We start from the raw sequence: 22,332 nt of genomic DNA, 5'->3' as shown, positions 1-22,332 counted from the left end.
GATGTTCACAGCCTGCTGTCCTTCCTCCTTTTCCTACATGCTTTTATATCCACAGACCAATCAGCATAAAGTTAGCACAAGTCCTATCTGTAAATGGAGGCATGGGATAAAAATCTTCCTCTGCTGAGGAAATCAAATGGGAAGTACTGTCTATTGGAGTCTTGTCAAGACAGACCAGATGATGCACTCCCAGGGTGGGGCTACTGCAGAGTTCAGTGGGGAGTTTCAGCAGCTGGGACTTAGCTCTAATAAGGTTGGGTGGTAACTATTCTAGAGAGATTAGATTAGCAGATCTAGATTGGAACCAGGCAGATGCTGATCTCTGCTGGGAGTCTGGATCTCAGGAGCCTCCCAAGAATTCTACTGCCAGAGGAGGGGAGCCATCCTCCATAGGTCTCCAGCATTCCACTACCCATGAATACAACCTACCATGGCTTAGTCCCCAACTGCACTCACACCCACCTGTTCAGTTTCCCCACCCTCTTCAGTGGTCACTGAATGGCCCCAGATTCAAAGGGCAGTAAGTTGCACTCCTCTCAGTATCTCTGACTTGAATCCCCATGGGTACGATCTTCTCTGTGCCTGTTTCACTCGTGTTCTTCTAGGTACACCATAGGCCATGCAGTAGGGGCCTCCTGGGACAATATGGTGATGTTTGCTGTGATCTCCCAGGCTTTTGCGGCAGCAAGCTGCAGCGTGACCTCCTCAGTGTGGCTCCTGCCCCAGTTCTCCACTTGCCAGTTGAGAAACACAGACACTTGTCAAATACCAGTTGACTGTGCAGCCTCTGGATCAGCTAAGTTCAGGCTGATTTTCTGTATAGGTTTTGCCATACCAAATTTGTTCATTGTGTTTCTCTGCGTGTGTTGTCCCTCCCCTCTGCAGTGAACCAGAATTGCTTGGCTGTTGCCACAACCAGCTTGGTTCCAATGTAATCTTTCTTGTTCTTTGTTCAAGGTACACCAATTTCGGAGTCTCTAAGAGACTCTGTCCAATACTGAATTCCAGTGAGTTCTGTCTTTCACCCACTTCACTGAGAAGTAGCATTCTCACAGCTTGATTTCCAAGCCCTGGAGCAACTGGAAATTCAGCCTTCCTCTAATCCATCATGTTGGATTCTTCCTCACCTACACGCTTTTAGACATCTCTATCTTCTCTTCCATTTCCAACCATACTTGGTTAATAAAAACAGAGTGAGGAGTTGGAAAGGGAAACTATGTTTCTGCCCAGGTCATGTGCAACAGGAATAATGCAGAGATGGAAGGGGATCTGCAGAGCCTAAAGAAGAGGAATCAGGGCTAGGTAGAAGAGAGATGGCCCACTTGGTCACACAGTTAGGAAAACCATCATACCCTGGGTGAAGAGGGATTGGAATTTCACAGTTCAGTATTCCCAAGGTTAGAGAGGAAGCACCCATAGGGGTGAGCTATGCATGTGACTCCTTAGGGAACTCTCGTTTCACCATTGGAACACCCCTCCCCCTACTCCAGGAAGGGGCAATATAGTGCAGTGATGTCCAGTAACCTCAGGGACACTTCCCAGTCTTGGGCCAGCTTCCCAGAAAGCTCCTTTTCCCTCTCTTCTCATGGCCCTACACTGAACCATTTATTCTGACATGATCAGAATAAAGACTTTTAACTTGGGGCTTTATCTTTCATTAGGTCAAAGTTTAGAGCAGCCCTGCCTTGGAGCACACAGGACCTGTGCAAGGCCAGGTCACCTTGGAAAGCAAGCCAGCTTCCCCTGCTTGGTGCTTCTGAGGTGTCAACATGTAAACTATTTGCTGTGCTGTCACTTTTGAATTTCCATTGAAAAGAGGAACATGAATGTGGATTAAGCAAGATCAAATTAGTTTAATGTGTATTTAGTAAAAGGCAGAAATGAAAACTGATCATCCTAGCAAACAGAAGTGTAAATTCTATGCAACAAGAGTGCCAAGAAAGGGCCAAAGTATCTTGTTTGAGGTCACACAGCTAGGAAGTGACTGAACTACAATTGGAATTGAGTCTCCTACCTCCAAAGCCCAGGATCTTGGCCTCTGTGCTTAATGCTTTCGTTTAAGGATAATCCCAGTTAAGTCTGGAAAAGTACAACTTGAAGTCCAGGATAGAACACGCTGGGGACATAAGGACAGTGAAGGAAGTTTTAGTGCCAGCAGAACATAGACAGCTAGCTGGATGCAAACAGGGTAGCCAGACTGATGGGTTTCCTCCCTGTGGACTCTACTCTCTGCACTACCATTACCTATCCTCCCTCCTCTTGGACCCCTCATTGCAAATACATGATGAATAGGAGACAATTATGAGTTTCTTGTGCCCCCGAGGGAGACCACAGTCCTGTCCTGTCTGTTCCTCATTATCCACAAGGGCCTCCAGACTGACAAAGGCCATTGCTGGAGTTATTTTTTTTTTTTTCAATTTATTTTTATTGTAAACAAATGGGATTCATGTTGTTTCTGTTTGTACATGAAGTACATTTACATAGGGTAATGGTGTTTGATTCATTCTGTTATTTTTTCCTTCCCCCCACCCCTCCCACCCCTCTTTTCCTTCTATACAGTTCCTCCTTCCTCCATTCTTGCCCCCCTTCCACCCCCCATTATGTGTCATCATCCACTTATCAGCAAGATCATTCATCCTTTGGTTTTTTGAGATTGGCTTATCTCACTTAACATGATATTCTCCAACTTCATCCATTTGCCTGCAAATGCCATAATTTTATTATTCTTTATGGCTGAGTAATATTCCATGGTATATATATACCACAGTTTCTTTATCCATTCATCAATTGAAGGACATCTAGGTTGGTTCCACAATCTGGCTATTGTGAATTGAGCAGCTATGAACATTGATATGGCTGTTTCTCTGTAGTATGCTGATCTTAAGTCCTTTGGGTATACGCTGAGGAGTGGGATAGGTGGGTCAAATGGTGGGTCCATTCTAAGTTTTCTAAGGAATCTCCACACTGCTTTCCAGAGTGGTTGCACTAATTTGCAACCCCACCAGCAATGTATGAGTGTACCTTTTTCTCTACATCCTCTCCAACACCTATTGTTGATTTTATTCTTGATAATCGCCATTCTAATTGGGGTGAGATGGAATCTTAGGGTAGTTTTGATTTGCATTTCTCTTATTACTAGAGATGTTGAACATTTTTTCATATGTGTGTTGATTGCTTGTACATCTTCTGTGAAGTGTCTGTTCATTTCCTTAGCCCATTTGTTAATTGGATTATTTGTATTCTTGGTGTAGAGATTTTTGAGTTCTTTATAGATTCTGGAAATTAGTGCTTTATCTGAAGTATGAGTGGCAAAGATTTTCTCCCACTCTGTAGGTTCTCTCTTCGCATTGCTGATAGTTTCCTTTGCTGAGAGAAAGTTATTTAGTTTGAATCTATCCCAGTTATTGATTCTTGCTTTTATTTCTTGTGCTATGGGAGTACTGTTGAGGAAGTCTGATTCTAAGCAGACGTTGAAGATTTGGACCTACTTTTTCTTCTATAAGATGAAGGGTCTCTGGTCTGATTCTGAGGTCCTTGATCCATGTTGAATTGAGTTTTGTACTGCTGGAGTTTTAAAAAGTCATTAGAGCCTCTTTCTTATGAGTGATTAGAATCTTTTGCAATAAACAACCCTGAAATTTGATAATTTAAAATAATAATAATAATCATAATCAACCAGTCATACGTAATGGCGTGCCTATTAATAGGTCATGTGATTGCAATATGTACAGTTGCAAAAAGCTATGGTCACAGTGACAACGCATTCTGTCTTCAGTTTTTTCTCACCATGAGTTAAAAAATGTTTTCAGTAGTTTCCATATATAATTGGTATTTTCTCAGCAATTCCACAGAATACATTTATTCTAAATGCCTGAAGACTGCTCATTCTCCGAACCCCAAGTCCCAGATCTATTCCTCATAATTTTGAACTCTCTTACCAACCTGGTCACTATGTGGGAAGTTGACAGGTTTAAAAATGAGAGAAACAGAAGGAAATCAATGCTGTTCTCCATCTGTGTCCATAAACACAGGAAAGAACAACCAAACCACCAAAATCATGTTTCTGGATCAATTGCTCATAGAAAATGACTGCAGGAGCAGTCCAATTATTCTGGTAAACATCTCAGGAGCAGGAGCAGGGCCAAGAGATGGCATGCATTTCTAGTACCTCTATAGACTCAGAGATGTTCGTTACCTAATCATTCATTCATGCATTCATTGAGCCATCAATCATTTAGTGCACACCAAGCACAGGGAATATTAAGACGGAACAACTCAGATATTCTCAACTGTTCTCATGAAGTCCACTAACAATGAACACTATTATTTGTCAAGGGATTTCACTTTGATGCCAGTTCAGCTGGACATGGAGCTTGCCCTTCATGATAGTATCACAGAGAATGTCTTCAGTTTCTGATGTGTGACATATGTTGATGTCCTCCAGACAACTGTCTACATCCACACAGCTTTGGGCTTCCCCAGCCTGTGTCTCCTCTCCCAGCTCCCTTGTCTGGGTAAATATCCTACTGATAACCTCTTCTCCAGTCCTAAACCCCTTCATTTCTGAAACTTCCATCTTACCTCTCTTCCAGTCTCCTGACTGAGCCTTGTCATGGCCCAGATTTGCTCCTCCTCTAAAACCTGGAATAGTGTTTTCCAGTCTCCCAGCAACTTCCCATACCTGACCTTCCTAACACTCTCCTTTCCCCCAGTCTTTCCTGATTAAAGTCCTCTTTTCCAGGACTTCCGTTTGCCCTTTGTATGAACCCACCTCCTGAGCTTCTCTAATCTTTGAAACCACTTGAGATGGTCCCTCAGCTTGAAGCTCTGGCTTTAAGAGCCTTTCACAGAGCAACCTGAGAGGATCTCACAACTGGGCACACTAATGCCACCCACAATACAGGTTTTTCGACCCAATGCTGAAAAGTGGATTAATTTTTCCTTGTCTTTATCTAGGACCCCTTTTCCTCTGAGTGCTTATTTCAGACCTTCACTACTTTTTAGAAGCGTCTAGCCCCATACAGACTCCCTGGCTCACATTAAGTAACTTACTTTCCCATTTCACCCCCAAACTCTGTGACTGTTGGGCAAGTCTCATACCTTCTGTTTGAGTCCTCCTACTGGGTCACTAAGTGTCCACATCCATTCCAGGTCCTCCTATGCGCTGTAGCCAGAACATAGGCTCTGAAATGCATAACACCCTTTAGTGGCTTTGTGTCCTCTGGGATTGTATCCCTTCCAACTGGAAAAACTTCCCTTCCTTAATTTTCTTGACTCTGTCAGTAAAATATTTTATTGGGGCAAAATGCTTTGTCTCCCCCTCCCACTTCTTTCACTCAATTGTCCAAGTGAGATGGGGGGGAATCTATTCCCACATCATGAGACCTGTTCTCCCCAGTGGACTTTTTACTCATAGGTCGAATTGATACTGCCGATTACCTTGATGAATCCTGCTTCCTCAGGTTTTTAAAGTATAAGGTCAGAGAAGCACACAGAGGCAAGTGTAGAGTAGAAAGTAAGAAGCTTTATTAAAGAAAAGTAAAAGCAGACGTCTCCCTGGTGGAAGAAGAGGACACAAATGCTGAATCCATGGGATGAGCAAATCTTGCTCTTTTTATAGGTTTTGTTCTCCTGTTCCTTCCACCTTATCTCTTTCCTTCCTGCCTACGTGACTAGGCCCAGTTTTGCAGATGAAATGCAAAAGGTGAGAGGCAGATGGGCAGGGGAAGGGCCAAAGTGATTCAGGCAAGTAAAGGCTGGGTGGGACATTAATTAGCAACTCCTTACCTGTAGTCCTCCATAAGGGCAGGTAGATTTGATAATCAATGGGCTCCAGAGATCCTTGACATTCCATTCTCCCAGGGGCAGTCTCCAACTCCCAGATGCAGATAGATGACTTTCATGGCTTCCATTTCCCCTATTTGACCCAATTGCCTATTTCTACACTAACTGCCTGTGCTCAGTTCTTGCTTCAGTACGAAGGCTTCCTTCCTTCAAGTGTGAAGTCAGTTGTCCACATGAGGTTCCTAAAGGTTGGAGGTAAATGCATAGGATGTTGAATTCTGCTTCCACCTAATTTGGCTTTATTAATAGTAAAGCTGCTATTTTTGAGCCTCTTCTAAATTCTGTGTCTGCTACTGCATCACTACAAAAACTACAGAGGGAAGATTGTGAATAATTAGCATTTACAAACCTATTCCTAATAGTCCTTCCATAACACCACTAAACAATAACCCATGACTCCTGACCACCAAGCAGGCTGTGATCCATTCATTCCAAACCACGTGTCATTAGATGAATAATGCTGCTTTTTGCATCTGCATTGCATTCATTTGTATATTTTTCCTTTCTGACAATATATTCTACTCACCTTTAACTCCTGCTCTTTGTGAAGTCTTCTTTAATTAGCCCCAAGCAGAGGTAGCCATATTTTCCACTGCGTCCTCAAAGTATCTACTTTCCAGTCTTACAGTAGTTTTTACCTGTGATTGCAACTCTGGTGTGCCGAACTATACCTCATTCATCCATATACTCCCTCTACCCATCATGTCACCTGGCACTCACAGCTGCTCCAAACATTTTCTTGAACAGAAGATAAGCAAATAAGAAGTACAGGCTTAAAAATGAATGCCTGCAATGAACCAAGCATTGTACCAAGTGACCTGAATATGACAAAGAAACTAAGATGTTTCACTGCAGAGGAAAAATTACCCTGCTTGAAATCACAGGGGCTGTGTTAGCACATGAAGTTGAATGTTTAAGCTAGAGTTGAATAACTCTTCAAGCACAGCTGTACTTAATGATACAACAAGGCAGAGGGGCCTGGCAATACTGAGGGTCTTACTCTTCAATCTCTTTCCATCATAGATGAAAAGATCACTTGAGCTGAGTTTAGTCATTGGGATGCCCATCACCACAGACACCTATTGCCACTCAGTTTTGAAAGATGTGCACAAGCACAGAGGAAGAGCAGATCTATGTATCGGACCCTCTGGCCAGCATGAGGAAAGCTGGCATGAAGGTAAGAAAGCTAGCTCTGTAGGCACTCATCGACACCTTGACTCTATTATGGCCTATGGGATGAAGCTCCAAGGGGATCTCTGCATTTATTTTATGGCCTCTGTCTTCCATATTTGTTAGGTACTTCTTTATGAAATAAATCTAAACTGTCCTATTTCCCCAAAAATGATCCTTAGAGACTAAGCATTATCTGGTCTTCTAATGAGAGATAACCACATTTGGGCACCTCCCTTTTTCTACAGAAGGTGAAGAGGCAGAAGTAGAGATGGCTGGAGCTCAACTTGCAACAGAACTTAGACATGACAGACTGTTTGTTTCAACATCTTTTTGCCAGTTACAGTCATATTCCTTCCTCTAGAACATGCTGAATTCAGCAAGTTCAGTTCTATCATTTGTGTCCCTTGAGTCCACTGGTTTCTGGTCATCCGATAAAACTCCTGCAGCACACAGGACGTGCCTCTCTTCCTACTCTGAGCACACTTGTGGCCAAAGCTGAATATTGCTGCCCGGGGGGCCTCTTAATAGCCGTGTTTCATCATCTTCAGCTGCCTGAATGATGGCTTTGCTATTCTTCTTGATCCTTGGTGAGTACCTCTGCTCATCCAGGTTTAAATTTTAGGGTTTTCTGGAAATTTTGTTAGGAGAATCTTTTCCCTGCCCAGATTCAAATATCTTTGAAGGAAGCTTTCTCCTTTGTTTCTACATCTGGCAACAATCTAAGCCCTAAAAAACCCTTACTCCCTACCCAATTGTTAATATATTTTAATTGCCAGATTTTTTCTATCTCCCTATATTTAGACCAATAGATTTATGACATTTTATCCCATTTCTCTTTTCATTGTTTCCCCCAAATATATTATCAATAAGAAGACAAATGAATGGAATGCTCAGTAGCAACAGGTAGATAGTACAAGGAAAGAAGGTACCGCTCTAAGACAATCACATTTCATTGATCATTTTGTCTGGTTTCCTCTGAAAAGTATTTCACATAATGTTTCTCTGATTTTCTTCAATTTCTGATTGCCTTGGTGAGTCTACAGATTAGCATGGATAATCTGGAGGTTTTAGTCCTGGCTCTTTGATTCTTTCCTTCCTTCCTTGTACAGGGAATTGAACCCAAGGCCTATGCATGCCTGACGAACACTCTGCCATTGAGCTGCATCCCCAGCCCTCCTGGCTCTTCAATTTCTTAGTTGTGTGAATTTGTAGATTATCACATGTCTCTGAAATCTTTCTCTCTAATCTATGGAGTAAAACTAATGTTTCTCAAGTTTTTTTTTTTTTTTTTTTTTTTTTTAAGGAGGTGTTTCATAAGATAATTAATATGGGGCATCTGACAACATCTGATAAAGCTCTACCCTAATCAGTCACACCCATTTTTATTGTCTTGAAGACCAAGGCATTACTGAATACCACATAGCACTTCAGTTTAGCACTCATGTGTCTAGTGCTTGCCATATTTAACATCCCTACATTTCCCACTGCTCCCGACAGCTACTCCTGCCTCTCATGATGCACTGCTGGCTCTCCCAGGCTCACCTGTGGTCCCTCTCCTCCATGGAGCCTTTGTGGTTTGCAGCTGCTGTTGCAGCTATTTGCCCTGCTGAGGAGCTCCCAGTTACTCATTGGCTACACCACATTTGCACCTGCACACTGGGCTTGACGGGTTCACTTTTCTTCTCATGTGTACTTTTGTGGGGGAGGTTATGCATCAGCTCACATATGTATAATATCTCCCTTGAGTTTTGCAGAGTTGTAGACAAGACTTCACCGAATCTGAGAGTAGTCACATTTGAAGATCAAGGGAATGGGATTCACAAGAAGGAGTCTGGAAACTAAGAGAAGGAAATATTGCAGGGATAACCACTGAACTTTTTGGATCTGCCTGTAAAACTGTAGGATGGAGGTCCAAAGATACTCTTTCAGAAACCTATAAGAGAGGGTGTGGGTGAATTCTACAGTAGCACATACCAAGGCCTCAGGGACTACTGAAGGTCACAGGGTTCAGGATTCTTTACAGCATGAGGAGGGAACCTAATGGACAGAAAAGTCCAACTGTACAGAGATCTCATAGGAAGAAGCCCCATATTCCAAAGACATACTGGTGCTAAAAAGTAGAGATTCCAAACAAAACATTGAGTTGCTTCTGACCCATTAATCTATAATCAGGGGTCAGTAAACTACAGCCTACAAGTTGAGAATGCCTTTTATATTTTTCAGTGGTGGAGAAAATTTTTAAAAAACTAATATTTTGTGACACATGAAATTTAAATTTGTGTCTCTTTAAGTTAAGGTGCATCGGAACACAACTATGTTCATTTATCCACATATACATGGCTACTGTCATGTTATAAAGATAGAGCTGAATAGCTGTGTCAGAGACCCTATGGCCACAAAGCCTGAAATATTTACTCTCTGGCCTTTTAAAGAAGGAGTTTGCAAACCCCAATCTGAACGCAGTGTCAGTGAACACAGGCAGATCCTGCCACTCTCCTCCCCTCTCTGCACTGCCTGTCTGGTACCTTTACTTTCCCCACCCATCTTCCCAGGGGCCTCTGGTGCTCTTTTCTCCTGAGCCAAGAGGCTGCATTACCACACTTCTACTTCAGGCAATTATAACCCATTAATCTGATAGGCCAGAAGAGAAAAACAAATCTATGCACACCTGGGGTTAAACAACATCATGTGAAATGGGAAAGGGCCAGATCAGTTGTCACAGAATTGGTCTCTGTGGTTTCTAGTCAGTGTCCAGTGTTCTTTTTTTTTTTTTTTTTTTTTATTTTTTTTATTTTTTTTTATTTTTATTTTTTTTATTGTAAACAAATGGGATACATGTTGTTTCTCTGTTTGTACATGGCGTAAAGGCATACCATTTGTGTAATCATAAATTTACATAGAGCAATGTTGTTTGATTCATTCTGTTATTTTTTTCGCTTCCCCCCACCCCTCCCACCCCTCTTTACCCTCTATACAGTAGTTCCTTCCTCCATACTTGCCCCCCTCCCTAACCCTAACTCTAACCCTTCCCTCCCCCCCATTATGTGTCAACCTCCACTTATTAGCGATATCATTCGTCCTTTGGCTTTTTGAGATTGGCTTATCTCACTTAGCATGATATTCTCCAATTTCATCCATTTGCCTGCAAATGTCATAATTTTATCATTCTTTATGGCTGAGTAATATTCCATAGTATATATATACCACAGTTTCTTTATCCACTCATCAATTGAAGGGCATCTAGGTTGGTTCCACAGTCTGGCTATTGTGAATTGAGCAGCTATGAACATTGATGTGGCTGTATTTCTGTAGTATGCAGATTTTAAGTCCTTTGGGTATAGGCCAAGGAGTGGGATAGCTGGGTCAAATGGTGGTTCCATTCCTAGTTTTCTAAGGAATCTCCACACTGCTTTCCATAGTGGCTGTACTAATTTGCAGCCCCACCAGCAGTGTATGAGTGTACCTTTCTCCCCACATCCTCGCCAACACCTGTTGTTGTGTCCAGTGTTCTTTGAGACCAGTTTTCAAAGGATGCTGTGACCCAGGACGAGAAGGTTACAAATGGACTGATCTCAGAGGTTCTATGTCTATGGCCCTAAGTTTGGCAAGGACCTTCTAGAGAGTTCTGTGTTTTGAATAAAACCCTGGGAATTTACTCAATGACCTCACTCATTTCCTCTATTTTTTTCCCCCCTCAGCCATCTGCACTGGACCTGGCCTCTTAGGTAAGACTTCACTGGGGCTGGGGGAGATTCCTGTAAGGGAGCCCTCTAGGATTAGGAGAGGAGAAATTCTGAAACTTCTTGGGTTATGAAGAGAGACTGTGGTTCAAAACATGCTGAGTAACTTTCTTTTCTGGTTTCCCATCCCACCCTGTCAGTCTTGTGTAGGTGAATTTCCATTTCCAGAACACAGAATGGTGTGAATGCTTTTATCCAGCAAAGAATCTCTCTCCCTGCTTGGCCTCTGTGGCCAGAGGAGCTTGACCAGCAACCAAATACAAGATAGCTTGATTTCAAGCCCAGAGGCATTTCACTGGGGCATAATTGGGGGATGAACTTCTTGTGCCATGGTGGATTCCAGCAAACCCAGGTCTTCCTGCCAGACTTCCTGGCGCTTTTGAATTAGAAATGCATCAGCTTCTGTGTAGTACATGGCTTCGCCAGAAGAAGGCAGGATGGAGCTCTGCTTCTACCAGCTGCCTCCTGGAGGAATCTGGGCAATACACCATTGTGCACCCAAGGAGAGGATGGGGCTGCGTAGAATGAGTATGTGGGAGTGGAAGACCATAACCGTCCAAAGTCAAGGAGGTTGTTTGTGGATTATCAGTTGCTTTTACACTGTTCCTCTAGTCTATGCTTTCACTGGATTGTAGCAGCTTTACCAGAGAGAGGCAGCTACAAAATCCTATTGGTGTGGCAGATCCTATGCCCTGATGGATGCAATTTGATTTCTTAGAGTGCTGTTTCTGGGATCTTGTCCAGAAACTCAAATTACTTGGTCTTTCTTCTTGGTCTCCAGGGCTGTCCCTCACAGTCTGTGCAGGAAGACAGCTGTTCTCTTCATAGTCTCCCCCTACTCTGGAATGTTGCTCCTCCACCCCTGGGTCCTGCTCTCAAGCTCTGAGCTGATAAAGTAGACTAAACGCCCTGCCTTGGGCACAGCTGAGCTGACGAGGCCCTCTACTCTTCTCTTTGCCTTTCACATCTTTTCTCAGTTCTTCTAATTCCTCAGGCTGAATTCCTTTTGTGCTTATTCTTTTTTTGCTTATTTCTTCTTTACTTGGAACAGCTCTTGTTTTCTACTGCATAGAAAATGGAAATTCATTGAAAGTGAGAATTTTACAATCAAAAATAAAACAAAATAACCTGTGCCTGATTCTGATAGCAGCTTCTTTCCGGAGTACATAATAATGACAATCCAAACTCTAATCTTAGAGTTTGTTAATCTAATCAACAACCCAAAAGTCATTTCTGGGTGACTCTTTTGAATTATAATTTATTCAGATATGTAAGCTTTAAATTCAAATGTGCAAAAGTAGAAACTTTTAAAAAGTTTTTTATGATTAAATTTTAATTTCTGTCTCAAGTCTCCATTTTTTTTTTTTTTAAGTACTAGGGATTGAACCCAGGGATCTGTAGCTGAGCTACATCTCCATCCTTTTAAAAATTTTTTTACTTGTTCTAATTAGTTATATATGACAGTAGAATGCACTTTGATACATCATACATAAATGGAGTATAATTTCTCATTCTTTTGATTGTACATGATATAGAATCACACTGGTCATGTAGTCATATGTACACAGGGTAATATGTCAGATTCATTCTATCCTTCCTAACCCTGTAACCCCTCCCCTTCCTTCACTCTCCTCTACCTAATCCAAAGTAACTCTATCCTTCCCTAGAACCCCCACTTTTTAATTTTTTGTGGGGGTACTGGGGGATTGAACTCAGGGGTGCTTTACCACCAAGCCATGTCTCACTAAGTTGGTGAAGGCCTTGCTAAATTGCTGAGACTGGCTTTGAGCCTGAGAACCTGTTGTCTCAGTATCTCAAGTCACCTGGATTACAGGCGTGTGCCACCATGCCCAGCCTTTTTAAAATTTTGAGATGGGGTCTTGCTAAATTGCTGACTCTGGCCTGGAACTTGACATCCTTCTGCACAGCAACCCAAGATACTGGGATTACAGGTGTGTGCCACCATTTCCAGCTAATCTCCATTCTTTATACCCGCCCCCAAATTAAGGAAATGAAGCAAAACCAAATCAATAAACCAGACAGAAACTTCTCAATGTAGTTTAAAAATCAGTTCATATTGGAGTTTTCTTACTTAACAACTACTTCTGGGTTGACTTCAAGTTCTGGGGAGTTTGTGTAGCGTTAAGCAGGAAGTAGGAAATCTGGTCCTCAGGAGTCATGGTCTATACACGGAGGCATTTGGGTCATCCTACTTGGCCCACATTGGCCCACATTGTTGTTCATATCCCATTAGGACACAGACCACCAGTCCAAATGTGACCTTTCCTGATACACCAGACATGTCTCTCAGTTAATGATCCCATTTCACAAAGCTGTGGCAAATTCAGCCCTCTGCTATCTTGCTTTGAGGCTGCAGTAGACTTGATGAGATTGTTTCAAGCCTCTAAATACAAGCTTTTTGAGGGCAGAAGTCCTCTCTGTCTTGTTCATCACTGTTCTCTGAGTTCATAAAGTAATACCTGAAACATAGTAAGTGTTCAGCAGATATTTGATGTCCGATGAGTTCTTCCCTAGCCTCTCTGCACAGACATTTCTCTTCTACTTCTGTGCTGCAGTGGAAGGGAAAGAATTTCTCTTAGTATTTTCCATACCCAGAATTCTAATCAGGAAACAGAACTGAGTACTTGATTCCTCAGAACTTATCTGGAGGCTCTGTGGTACCTCTCTCCTACTTGAACCCTAGAATCCTCTAGTCAAATTTTTGGAGCTGTTCTGTCCTGGGCTTTCACTATTGGACAGTGTGGCCAGAGGAGCATCACTTCCATGAAGATCCTTTCCCTCATTTGTGGAATACAGGGGTGGATGTGATGATCTCTATAGATGGTTCTGGCTCTGACCATCAGAGTCTCAAAACTGCTGGATCTTCAGCCAATCTTTCCCTTAATCTTTAATGTGACAGGCTATAGTCATGTCTGAGTACTTGAAGTAGAATTTCTTGGTAGGGTGCAATTAAAAGTGCAGTAGCACCAGAACTCAGAGATGGGGTCCTGAAGCATCTCTCCCTCCCCTTCTTTTCTGACCCCTCCTTTCTAGTCCTCCAACTTCCCCACACCCTCTGTCAAGGATGAAAGTGTTCCAGATTGACTGAGTATGTCCCTGAGCATCCTCTGTGCTCCTCCCAGATCTCTAGTTAATATCCCATCTCTTTTCAGAGTCTCCATCCAGAGTGCGACTGGTGGGAGGTCCCCACCGCTGTGAAGGGAGAGTGGAGGTGGAACGGAATGGCCAGTGGGGCACTGTGTGTGATGACGGCTGGGACCTGGAGGATGTGGCTGTGGTGTGCCGGGAGCTCGGCTGTGGAGCGGCCAGGAAAACCCCCAGTGGTGGTTTATATGGGCCATTGACAGAAAAAGGGCAAAGTGTCCTCATCCAAGATGTCAACTGCAATGGGATGGAAGACACCTTGGCTCAATGCGAGCAAAGTGAAGATGTTTTCAATTGCCATCATGAAGAGGATGCTGGGGCATTATGCGAGAGTAAGTCTGGCAAGGTTCAAGGACCATCTGCCAGCTGCCCATACCCCACATGGCCACTCTTGTTGGTTTTTATTCCCTGCCATGGACTTTCACACAATGGCTAATTGCCTTCCCATCCCTCACGTCTCACCCTCACGTCTCACACTTTCTAACTATAAACCCTGGGGAGAGACAATATCCTCACCTAGAATGTTACTATTACTTGGTTGTATTAATGCTTTTTTTTTTTAAGTTTAAATCAAAATGAGAACACGTTTCTCTTATTTACATACATGAAAAAAATATGCACAGATCCTGCAACCACTAAACATTCGTGTATCTTCTGTCTGGAGCTGGGTCTGAAGTCGTAGGTGACGAAATGTGCTCATGTGCTCCCAAGATGTAATGTGTGCTTTTATTTATTTATTTATTTTTTTCTTTTTTTGGTGGTGCCAGGAATTGAACCCAGGGCCTTCTACATGCAAAGCAAGCACTCTACCAACTGAGCTATATCCCCAGGCCTGATATATGCCTTTTTGATAGTTCTAGTTCTCAAGAAGTCTACCTCTGGTCAGGTGGACAGGAGATGCTCAGAGGAAAGCAACACAATCTCAGACAGATAGATGATAAACTGATAGACACATTCATAGATCTGTATTCCTTTACTCTCATATATATATATATATATATATTTGCTTTCTATGTATTTTTAATATTTTCTGCCTCTCTGTGTAGCCTTTTGCCTCCTGTGATTTATGAGAGGCTAGTCTATGTCTGCTCCTTCTTTGTCTCCCCACAGAATTTATCAGAGAAACAATCACTTTTTGCCCTTATTCTGTATCTTAGAAAGACTGAGGATTGGTGAGGGTAGGAAGCACTTATCTGGAATACTTGATTAATGTCAACATTGAACCAAAGGGTTTTTTTTTCCTACTTAAAAACTTTAAAAAAGGTTTTTTTTAACTATTATGTGTATATAATTATATATGGAATTATCTGTAATGTATGTATATGTACACATTTTACAGATATATGTGTATACATATATAATATATAAATATTTATATATAAATAGATGATAAATATATTTAATATATAAACAAGCTATTTAATATAGTTATGACACAGAACACATACATTATATATTACATATCATTATAATTACATATAATATATAAATACCAATATTTTTATATATTAATTGTAATATAAGTTCATTATATATCATGTATAGTGTAATTATATATATACATATTTTATCTATGTCTAATATATTTAATATAAATGCATTGTTTATACATAGATTTATATATTATAATCATAATATATATTAAAATATGGTATATTTTAAAATCTTACATATTTTATATATAATTATAATATAGAATGCATTATAATGATGTATTAAAATATATATTATATATTAATAATATATAATTTATTTTATAATTTAATATATAACATATATGATTTAATATATAAATTATATACTTGAATATATATTCTATTTCTCATATATAAAAAGGACTGGGGATATAGCTCAGTGGTAGAGTGCCTGGTTTCAATCCCCCATACCAAAATATATATGCTATATTTTAATATATAATATATCATGCATTTATAATATAATCTGCAAAAACATATTATGATCATAAATATATATATTATGATTGCTCATATAACATTATTAAAATAATTTAAATAATATATATACATTTATTCTGCCTCTGTCTCTCGTGAAGAACAATGAGAAGGTGAATGTGAAAACAATATGAAAGAGTACAATGCTACAGAATGATAATGACTCGACCTGGGATGAGAAACTGCATTCACTCCATTGATTTGCTCACTCATTTGTCAAAGAGCAGTGCTTTGCCCTCTAGCATACATTGTGCTAAACACCAGGAGCAGAGCCCCATGTGCAGTGAACCCCCTTTTCTGGGAACGCCATGAGCTTGCAGGGAGTGGACACTTCCTCTTTTTTTCTCCACAGACCCAGAGAGCCCTTTCTCTCCAGTTCCAGAAAGTGTGCGGCTGGTTGATGGCCCTGGGCGTTGCAAGGGGCGAGTGGAGGTACAGCACCAGGGCCAGTGGAGCACCGTGTGCAAAACAGGCTGGAACCTCCGGGCCGCCAAGGTGGTGTGCCGGCAACTGGGATGCGGCAGGGCCCTCCTGACCCAAAGCCACTGTAACAAGGCTGTCCAGGGCCAAGGACCCATCTGGATGAGTGAGATATCCTGCTCAGGACGAGAAGCAACTCTTCAGGATTGCCCCTCTGGGCCTTGGGGGAGGCACAACTGCACCCACGAAGAGGACACCTGGGTGGAATGTGAAGGTGATGGAAATGTGATGCTTATACATTCAGAGTCCAGGTTTATTCATAGATGTGATTCATGGAATTCCATTCAAACATTAGTCACCAGAACTACTCATGTGCTAGAGGATTATGGCAAACTTATTGTGCTGTCAATTCTTTTCTCTTAAAATGGCAATTATAATAACTGCCTTTTAGTTCTGGGCATGGTGGTTCACACCTGTAATCCCATCTACGTGGAAGGCTGAGGCAGGAGGATCCCAAGTTCAAGGCCAACCTGGGCAACTTAGCTCACTGTCTCGAGATAAAAAGTGAAAAGGACTTTGAATGTAGCTCAGTTGTAGCGCACCACTGGTTCAATCCCCAGTAACAAAAGAAAAAAAAAAGAAAAAAGAACAAAAAAAGTTTTTTTAAATAACTGCTTTTGTATGTGAAATACTTAAAATGTTTTAAGCAATATTATGCATTATATTAATATGAACTGTTAATATCCTGAATTATATGATAGAGCAGAGCAATTACTCTGTATCTGTTGAGTTCTTCAATTTTTAAAAAAAACTAACAGAAAGTCAATCAGAAATATTAGATTTATAAAATAGGTGGGGGAAGCAAAAAAAGATTACTTGGGCCACAGGGACTGAAACTTGATGGAGCAGGGGAGAGCAACTGCAGTCACAGAAACACACGTGGAGGGTTCCCAATGTGCTGATGGAGTTTGGTGAGGATGCAGATGATCTTATTTTTACTCTTTTCCCTTTTTCCCTCCAACTCCAACTTCCTCTTCCATCCTGCAGATGCCTTTGACCTGAGGCTGGTAGGAAGAGATAATCAATGCTCTGGGCGACTGGAGGTGCTGCACAAGGGCATGTGGGGCTCTGTCTGTGATGACGGATGGGGAGAAAAGGAGGACCAAGTGGTGTGCAAGCAGCTGGGCTGTGGCAAGTCCCTCTCTTCATCCTCCAAAGCCCGGAAAACCTACGGCCCTGGGGTTGGCCGCATCTGGCTGGATGATGTTCGTTGCTCAGGGCAAGAGCAGTCCCTGGAGCAGTGCAAGCATAGGTTTTGGGGGTATCATGACTGCACCCACAAAGAAGATGTGGAAGTGATCTGCTCAGGTAAGGCCTATAGACGGAGTTCACAGGACTGGCCTGGAGAACAATGAAGGCAGAAGGGTTTGTAGGGTGGACTCTGGGGATAAGGGTGGCTCCCTGTGCTGCAGAGCTGCTCACAATCATTACTTACTCTGTGTCTATTTGCAGGTATAGGGCTGAGGCTTTCTGATATGGTGTTTTTGTTTTGATTTTGTTTTTTCTTTTTTCTGGAGGAATTGGGCTAAGATATAGTAAAAAAAATATAGTTTGTGTTTTGAAAATTATTTGATCAACATCCTTATATTAAGTGTGAATAAAGTTATGAGAGGATATAAGTAACTTTTCAAAATCATCAAGGCATGGTGGTGCATACTTGTAATCCCAACAGCTCCAGAGGCTGAGGCAGGAGCATCGTGAGTTCAAAGCCAGCCTCAGCAAAAGCAAGACGCTAAGTGACTCAGTGAGACCCTGTATCTAAATAAAATACAAAATAGGGCTGGGGCTAGGGCTCAGTGGGCCCATGCCCCTGAGTTCAATCCTTGGTACCCTCCCCACCCCCCAAAAAATCATCAAAATTGTTTTCAAATCATATAGCAGAACTACAACAACCCATCTTTACTTTCAATCCAGGATTAGTTCTCTTACATGACTTCAATCCTCAAATGCTAATTCTATGGCAGATGGTCCCACCTCATTCTTTTGATTGTTACTCCCCAGATTTTATTTTCAGTGTCAGCGAGGCTATGGTAGGGGGCACTTGGAGAATGTCCATGAGAGTCTTATTGGAGAGGATAAGACCTGAAATAGACCCCTTTAGGGAGTATGGAGCAGGAAGCCCTGTCCCAACTTGGGCCCGGGAGTTCAAGTGTAGCCTCTGGGTGGCTGACTTAAGAGAGCCACAAATCTGAAGCCCATTCATGGAATTAGGGAGGAGACCCCACTGTGCAAGCCTCCTTGGCTAAGCTACTAACTCTGCAACTAGGTAAGAGCTGATATTTAATCAAGAAATGTGGGGAACAGTTAATGCCAAGGAAAGGATAGATTTAGTTAATAGGCCAAAGTTTAAATCTTGCTGTTGCTACTTTGAAATTGCTAAATTTTATGTAGCATCTAAATTACTCTGAACCTCAGTGTTTTCATCTGTAAAAGAGAAAGACACTGTCCCTTTACCTCAAAGACGTTTGTGTGAGAATAAGACATGAGTACAGTTAGCCTTCTGTTTCCATGGGTTTCATCTCTGCAACTATGAGCTGAAAATACATATCTGATGTGTCACCAGTTTTATTTCTGGTACATTTGGGCCATTTATTCCATATTGATGTTCCTTTGAAATATAATGAAGGATTCAACTAGCCTATTGAAAAAAAGAAATTACCTCCATCCTGAACAAGTACAGGATTTTCTTATCATTATTCCCTAAAAAATATAGTATAGTGTAACAATTATTTACATGCCATTTACATTGTCGTGGGTATTACAAACAACCTAGAGATTTAGAATATAGGGGAGGATGTGCTTCAGTTACATGAAAATTTTTACAATATCATTTTACATAAGGGTTTAGAGTCACCTGTGGCTTTTTTGGTATCCTTAAGGCACCAATTTTCTGTGGTTACAGAGGAACAACTGAACTGTTTGTGCCTCACATGGGAGCTGGTTGAATTTGTCCCTGGATACTGCATCAGATTCTGACCCAGTTGACATCAGTGTGGGATATCTATGTAGCTTAGCTCTTTCCTATTCTGAGCACCAGTCTGCTTCCTTAGCTAATTTAGTTTGAATAGAACAATTCCTTCCAGACCTGTCCCCATTCCTTACTGCATATTCCTCTTCTCTTTACAGGATAGTATCCTGGCCTTGATGCTTGACCTGGTTCCTGCTGGTCCCATGTGCCCCCTGCTTGTCCCCCTGGGCCCTGATTATCCTAGTGGTCATGCTGGGCCTCAGAGTTAAGCCACCACCCTCCTTCAGTCTCCCGGGAGTCTGAATGCCATGGAGACACCTTGCTCTCTCAGGGTAGAGCACTCGATGTGATGCCTTGAGACATGAGTTGTTGAGTTTCCCTGCTGGGAAAGATGAGTTTAGCTGCCCCAGGCTCTCCGCTCACACCTTGGCATTGGTCCTGGCCTTCTCTGCCTCTTCTCAACCTGCCTGGAATCCTCAGACCTACCACTCTGTCCAAAAGTGCAGGCCCTTACTAAGGCAAGATGAAAGGAAGGAAACAACTGAGGGAAAATTTTAAAGGAAGTGTGTGTAGAAAAATTTTTGGAACTGGGGTGGGGAGGGTGTGACAGAGACTTTTTGAAATCTTCTTCTCAAGCTTCAACAGATCATAACAATAACCCCTCTCACTTCTCTGCCAGCTCTTTAAGAGCGTAGCAGAGTAGCAATCTGTAGTCCTGAACTTTTTCACAACGTCACAAAAAAGATATTTCACCTTCTGACTGTTCCCATAAAATACTTCTGTCATCTATCCTGGTACAACCTGCCAATGCAGTTGGCATTTAACAAAAGGAATCTCAGAAATGCATTTTACTTTATCCAAGAAAAACTCTTATTGGTTTCTGGGAAAAGGTTGGGAGAGAGGCAGACAGAGGTTGGGAGAGCTACAGTTGTGTCTCATGCCAATCAGAAAGTTCCATTTTCATTTTATTAATGGAGATATGTAAACCTAAGGTATGTAATGACACTAAGGAGAGAATCAAGATTTAACTGTAAAAAATCAGCAACTGTGGACTCAGAGGCTAAGTTCATACTTACTTTATGGTGAGGATTACACTGTGTAATAAACCAGATCTTGCAGTTACCACAGTTGTCTGGGTGATGTGCTCTTTCTGCTCATGGGAGGCAGGTATGTCCTGCATTTTAGGCAGGATTAGGTAAAAGAGAACCTGCCTGTAAATGCAACCACATGTGTCATATAGCTCTCCTCTGGGTGGGAAACTTTTCTCCTCTGTCCTGCTCCAGCTTGAAGCTAAAAGTCAGTTCTGCCACTCTTGTACTTTTTGAGAAAAATATTTTATTTTGATTAATGTGTATTAATTGTACTTATTAGTGGACTTCAGTGTGAAATTTCAACACATGCATGCAGTATGCACTGATCAAATCCAACCTCCCTTTTATCCACCTTCCCATCCACTTCCCAACTTTTAGTAATCACTACTTTACCTTCAGGTCAACTGTTTTCAGCTTCCAACCTAAGAGAGAACATGTGGTACTTTTCTGTGTCTGCTTATTTCACTTAACATAATGTCTCCTTGTTCCATGTATTTTGCTGCAAATGACAGGACTTTATTCTTCTTTATTACTGAATAATACACTCTTCTGTGTGTGTGTGTGTGTATTTGCATATGTGTGTGCGCACATGCACGTGTATGCCATATTTTCTTTAACCTTTCATCTATAAATAGGCAACTAGACTGATTCCATATTTTAGCTAATGTGAATGGTGCTGTATCTCGTTGGTATGCTGAGTTCATTTTCTTTGGCTATATACCCAGAAGTCAGTAGCATTTTTATGTATCAATAACAAACTTGCTGAGAAAGAAATAATGAAAGCAATCTCATTCATAATAACTACAAAAAATAACTTTAACCAAGAAAGAAAAACATCCATATAATGAAAAACACAAAAACCATTGAAAAAAATTGAAGAAGACACAACAAAATGGAAAGACCCCACATGTTCATGAACTGGAAAAATTAATATTGTTAAAATGACCATAATACCCAAAGTGATTAAAGATTCAAAATACTAGCCAACATACACAGCAAAGTTCCAGTGACATTCTTCATAGAACTAGAAAAAATAATCCTAAAATTCATGTGGCAGCACAAAAGACCCCAAACAGCCAAAGCTATCAAGAATAAAAGGGAAAAGGCAGGAGACACCATAATACCTGATTTCAAAACACACTCTGAAACAGCATGGTACTGGCATAAAAGTTCCACTTTTGCACTCTGACTGACACATGTCTAATAATCTGACTTTGATGTCATGTTTTCTAATCCAAAATCTTGTTTTGCTTTTCTTCAAATCAGTGTAAGCATATTTCTAACCTAGAACCACACTGCACTCTAGTACCTGATGATGACTAATTCTACTGGAATAATTCAATTATTAAGACAAAAGAGCAAGTGGGAGGAGAGTACAGTGGAATAGAAGGAGAGTGGGAAGGCAGAGCCCAGCACCTGAATGGGAGCCAGGAGACAAGGCTGTGATTCCTGTCACTATCTGTCCTAGAGTACTCACTCATAGTCCTAGGTTTTATCCAAGCATACAAAAACACTGAATAGAGAAAAAATTCTGGCATGGAATTTCAGGATGAAATAGTGGGGTCTCATAAAAAATAAGTCTCCAAAGAAGTACATGGAAGTGATACCATTTGGTGACAAAGATTTGCTCATTCATTATGTTGAAGGTATGCTTATCATGTTTATTTTCTGCCTTACTCTGATAAGAAGTGTCAGAGAGGCTACTAACAGAAGGAAGCTAGAGTCTTCCATATAGGTTGTGGGATTCCATGACTGTTAATGATACTGGAGAGTGTTTTTGCCTCCCGACTAACTATTCCATTGTAGTTCAAATTGTTAAATGAATATTTAAGAACTAGCATGGGAAAATAAGTAGAGAAACATAGTTTCTTAGAAAAGAAAAAAATAGAAAACCTAAGCAGACATTTTGGGATCTATTC

General features: G+C 41.3%; 1 protein-coding gene across 1 annotated transcript; it reads left to right on the top strand.

Moving 5' to 3' along the window:
• The first annotated feature begins 7,421 nt into the window (after positions 1-7,421).
• Positions 7,422-20,011, top strand: CD5L (CD5 molecule like). Its single transcript, XM_079125666.1, has 6 exons — positions 7,422-7,604; positions 10,716-10,742; positions 13,931-14,254; positions 16,227-16,568; positions 17,342-17,662; positions 19,481-20,011. Exons 1-6 carry the CDS (start codon positions 7,574-7,576, stop codon positions 19,483-19,485), a joined length of 1,050 nt encoding a protein of 349 aa, XP_078981792.1. The 5' UTR covers positions 7,422-7,573; the 3' UTR covers positions 19,486-20,011.
• The last annotated feature ends 2,321 nt before the right edge of the window (positions 20,012-22,332 follow it).

This window comes from Sciurus vulgaris (assembly GCF_902686455.1).
Source record: "Sciurus vulgaris genome assembly, chromosome: 1".
In the NCBI taxonomy this organism is placed as follows: Eukaryota; Metazoa; Chordata; class Mammalia; order Rodentia; family Sciuridae; genus Sciurus; species Sciurus vulgaris.
This window is presented reverse-complemented; position numbering and strand designations above follow the sequence as displayed.